Raw genomic sequence first — 4907 nt, forward strand, 5'->3', positions numbered from 1 at the left:
TGGAGTGCTGTGGAGTGTAGAGTCTGTGGAGTGCTGTGGAGTGTAGAGTCTGGGGAGTGCTGTGGAGTGTAGAGTCTGGGGAGTGCTGTGGAGTGTAGAGTCTGGGGAGTGCTGTGGAGTGTAGAGTCTGGGGAGTGCTGTGGAGTGTAGATTCTGGGGAGTGCTGTGGAGTGTAGAGTCTGGGGAGTGCTGTGGAGTGTAGAGTCTGGGGAGTGCTGTGGAGTGTAGAGTCTGTGGAGTGTAGAGTCTGGGGAGTGCTGTGGAGTGTAGAGTCTGGGGAGTGCTGTGGAGTGTAGAGTCTGGGGAGTGCTGTGGAGTGTAGAGTCTGGGGAGTGCTGTGGAGTGTAGAGTCTGGGGAGTGTAGAGTCTGTGGAGTGCAGAGTCTGTGGAGTGTAGAGTCTGTGGAGTGGTGTGGAGTGTAGAGCCTGTGATGTGTAGAGTCTGTGGAGTGTAGAGTGTAAAGTCTGTGGAGTGCTGAGATCCCTCACGCTGGCCCATTATATAATGAGATGTACTTTGCTTGATAGATTCAGAAATGCTGAATCACATGATGTTACTTTACAGCTAAAATGGTTGTGCAACGCAATATAGGCAGTTTGCCCCTAGGTTATGAATGTAAATTTGTAATATTCACCTTTGTATTTTTTCTGGATTGATGTGAGCCCCTAAAAGGGACATAACAAGAGCAGGCTGATGACATGTCACTTCAACCCTTCGAGATGTACTCTTTTACCTCCATAAATGTTTCAGATCAAACAAAATACTTTGTCTCTCTCTCTTAGTCACCCACTCACTCTTTCTCTCTCTCGTACTCAGTCACTTTTTCTCTCTCTTTCTCTTACCCACTCACTCATTCTCTCTCTTTCTCTCTAACTCACTCTTTCTTTCTTTCTCTCTCGCTCTCTCCACGAATCCAAGAACACAGTGCCGTTGATCCAGGTCACAGTTTTCCACTGAAGTGACAGCGAGCGACAGTCAAGCAAACCATTCAGTCAAATCACAGTCAGATCGAAGCGGAAGACTGATCCACGTGATGAAGGAAGGGGAAGATTCTCCTGACTGGCGAGGCACTGGTGGATCAAAAAGCCCCGTTGTAACAAGCAGCTGGAAGTTCCTCGTCAGTCTCCTGAGGTTCCTTCTGGTGCCCAGCTGCCCCTCCTCCTTCTCCGAGTCCGTCTGGATCGGTGATGCCCTTCCACCTGGGTCTTCCTGCGGGAAACTTGACCTCCATGGATCCGTCCCTTCTCAGGTGTATCTCCAGTCCGACGAAGAAAGGCGCCCCTAGCAAAGGCACCTGCTGTCCCTCCGGCGTCTCTTTGGGGTCCACGATGTAGTAAGCATTGCGCATCTCTCGGCCGAATGCACTGGCGCACACATTCCGGGCTTGGTAGGGAACTGCGCCTCGGAATCCTACCCCTAAGACCGACATGCCCTTAACAGGTTCTAAGGGCAAGTTGAGTTCCCTGGCCAGACTCAGGCTGCCGCTCAGGATGCTCTCGGTCCCGGTGTCGACCTCCATGTCCACGTTTCGGCCTTCTATGGACACTGTCGTCCTCAGCGGTTCCCAAACCTGGAACTGGAACTCGTCGCGTAAAGTCAGTCTGCCTCTGTTCAAGTCTATGACGCAGCAGTGGCCGATCAGGAAGTCCCGACCCAACAGGTTCGCGGAGTCATCCAGGACGGCAAAGATCATGCCTCCCTCGACGCTGTTGACTTTGTAATCCAGCCACAAGTATCCCAGCTGAGGAAGTTTGGTGAGTCCGCGCTCCAGCTCGCTCTCTTCGTAACCCAAGACGGCCAGCTGCTCTCGGGTGATCGCGCTTATCACACACCCGGTATCGACCAGGAAGTGGACCAACATCCCCTTCACCTCAATATCAACAAAGGGAAGTGGAGCACCCAAGTAGTGACCAAAAATTTCTAGTGTTTCCTCTTTCATCTTCTTCTTTCTGCTGCACTTTCTTTCTTCAAGGGGTAACCAGCGGTCCCTTGAACTGGGTTTCTCCATGATCAGCTTTCGTTGTCAAGGTGGGCTGGTGGGGCCACTGCCGCTGAGCCCTGTAGTAATAATGAAAAGTAAATTTGAAGATATTTTTTATACTGAAACTGTACAAGACTTTCGAAGATTTTTTTTAGAATATCATACATTAGAACATATATTGGACTAGATTTTTAATAAGTGGGGAAGCATGTAAGTAGAGAGATAATTTAAAATAAATCTTACAGGAAGATCACTGGCATCCATACTGCCAAACTCTATATATGAAAGGCGTGATTTAGTAAAATATCTTACAGAAATAATTCAAAATAAAAGAAAAATCGTTTCAATTTCATCACAAGAGTAAACATTTAAAAATCAACTCGTAGTATTAAAAAAACAGACTTTGAAGCACTTAAAAGGTCCTGTATACAACAATTACACCAAACAATGGCATTGGCCCCTATAGAGTTGTAAATCGGACACTGCCGTTCTAGTGTTTTCTAATGGAAAAAAATGGAATATGGTTTTAAAGGCAATTACTGTGCGACGAGTTTTAATATTAAAACACCATCAATGAGATAGAAATGGAAAAAAAATAAATATCCGTAGAAAATTATTTTCTAGGAATTTTTGAAGAAAATACTGTAACCGTACTTTAGACCCTCTGAGTTCAGTTAATGAAATGCAGTTAACAACCCCCCCCCAATATATATATATATATATATATATATATATATATATATATATTATAACAAAATCTTATCAAAAGTTACAAGAAAAAAATACCACTTAAATAAGCACTTTGATAGCATTTTAATACCACTTTAATAATCCTAATGATTCAGTTGTAAAATTAAACTTTTATAACGAAATATAACGTTTTATAAAATATAACTTTTTTATAACTTTTTTTATTTTTTTATTTTTTAAAATAAAATATAACTTTTTTTTTATAACTTTTATAACTGCTGTCTACATGTGAACACAGAACATTATGGTGCAAATTTCAAGGTACATACTACAGTGCAAGTTGCATAATACTACCGTGGAAAATGGTTCTTGTGAAACATGATAAGTCAAGTTCCACAGATAAAAAATTAATGGCGATAGTGATAGCATAAAGCACACAAGATTTTTCTGTGTGGCAAAAATAGCGGATTTTGGGTTAGCCTTATCAAAAAATGAAATCATAAACGAAAGGTCCTTTTAACTTAATCAAAGCCTTTACGAAAAACATCATCAACCACTTTTTTCTGATTTTAATGAAAGATCAAATTTATAAAAAGTTTGACCATTTCTTGTTCAACATAAGAACATATTTTTACATAAGCATCTGACCTTATCGGTGGACTTCAAAAGCCTCCAGAATTATGTAAGGGATTTAGGAAAAAAAACAAAAACAAAGGAAATCGAATCACTTTTAAGCCTATTTTTAGACTACAACATTCATGACATAGTAATACTAATATGATTTTCATCATTATCATTATGACTACAATGTCTATATCATTATCATTAACATTATCATGGTTATCATCATCATCATCATCATCATCATCATCAATATCATCATCATCAATATCATCATCATCATTATCATCATCATCATCATCATCATTATCATCATCATCATCATCATTATCATCATCATCATCATCATCATCATTATCATCATCATCATCATCATTATCATCATCATCATCATTATCATCATCATCATCATCATCATCATTATCATCATCATCATCATCATTATCATCATCATTATCATCATCATCATCATCATTATCATCATCATCATCATCATTATCATCATCATCATCATCATCATCATCATCATCAATATCATCCCATCATCATCATCAAATCAGGTGATTCCATACATTTGGTTATAAAAAGTCTAGAAAGATAAATAGATAGATAAATAGATAGACAGACAGACAAACGAACAGATAGATAGACAGACAGATATATAAATAGACAGATAGATAAATAAATAGATAAACGGATAGATAGGTAAATAAACAAATAAACGGATAGATAGATAAGTTAATAGTTAGATAAATAGATAAATAAATGGGTAAAAGGGATAGATAAATAGATCCAGATTTAGATCTAGCTTCATACATTATCTATACCTCTTTGTGAATTACGTAAACTCACATTAACCTTTATTAGAGCTTAAAATTCCCCATTTTCCCCCAGGATAGCCTAAGCCTCAACAGAGAACTCCCCCCTAAGGCCTTCAAATTCCCCCACCCACTTCCCGTTTTTCCCCTAAAAAATAGACCACCTCACACCACATCTCACTCAACCCTTTAAAATTACACGATAAAATACTTCTACCTTGCAATATTTAAGGTAAAACGACGCTTTTCCTCACCTTTTCACAGAGAGAAAGAGAAATTGTTGGGTGTTAGTGTAGCTCTGTGGTGTAAGCTCTCGTTCCCGTTAATGTTTTGTGTTGTAAGATCAAGGGATTTAACGGACGGTCCGCACATGTCCAGCGGTAGAGCAAAACAAGTGACGAGTGTGATGCGCAAATATTTAGCACTGTCCCTCCCTTTCTTATTTCGCTTTTTTTTTAAAATCCTACTCGGCATAATTCTGAGGAAAAATTGTAAGCTAGGCAAGAGAGTTATTATTATTTTGTTTGTTTGTTCAACATATGATTCGTTGTCTTTCTCTCCCAATAAAACTTTTTCTTTTCTTATCATAACTATGTGTGTCGACATGCTGCGTAAGTAAGTATATAAAACGATATATTTTCTTTTTTTCAGATCATTATGTAATGTAAATATATATAAGGCGAATTTGCAATAACATACAAATGCATTGGCTGACATTACTGATTGGTGAGGAAAGGTGTTGCAATATGAAACATGTGCTATAAGAACAGTTACAGTATTCAAAATATACGTTCAGT

General features: G+C 39.3%; 2 protein-coding genes across 2 annotated transcripts in view; both read right to left on the reverse strand.

Annotated features, from left to right (window-relative positions):
* Positions 1 to 498, reverse strand: part of LOC113809094 (sialidase-like) — a 711-nt gene extending 213 nt beyond the window's left edge. The window contains exon 1 of the mRNA XM_070131612.1: positions 1 to 498. This exon is cut by the window's left edge and continues 213 nt beyond it. Coding sequence (XP_069987713.1) covers positions 1 to 498 — 498 coding nt within the window.
* Positions 499 to 769: 271 nt separating this feature from the next.
* LOC138864510 (uncharacterized) lies at positions 770 to 4483 on the reverse strand. The gene is made up of 2 exons (XM_070131683.1): positions 4365 to 4483; positions 770 to 2058 (listed from the first exon to the last, which is right to left on the reverse strand). Exon 2 carries the CDS (start codon positions 2006 to 2008, stop codon positions 1079 to 1081), a length of 930 nt encoding a protein of 309 aa, XP_069987784.1. The 5' UTR covers positions 2009 to 2058; positions 4365 to 4483; the 3' UTR covers positions 770 to 1078.
* Positions 4484 to 4907: the final 424 nt, after the last annotated feature.

The sequence above is a fragment of the Penaeus vannamei genome, chromosome 16 (assembly GCF_042767895.1).
Source record: "Penaeus vannamei isolate JL-2024 chromosome 16, ASM4276789v1, whole genome shotgun sequence".
Lineage (NCBI taxonomy): Eukaryota > Metazoa > Arthropoda > Malacostraca > Decapoda > Penaeidae > Penaeus > Penaeus vannamei.

What these genes read in the sequence shown, in the direction of transcription:
- LOC138864510 (XM_070131683.1), bottom strand. Translation starts at nt 2,008, where the DNA reads ATGGAGAAACCCAGTTCAAGGGACCGCTGGTTACCCCTTGAAGAAAGA.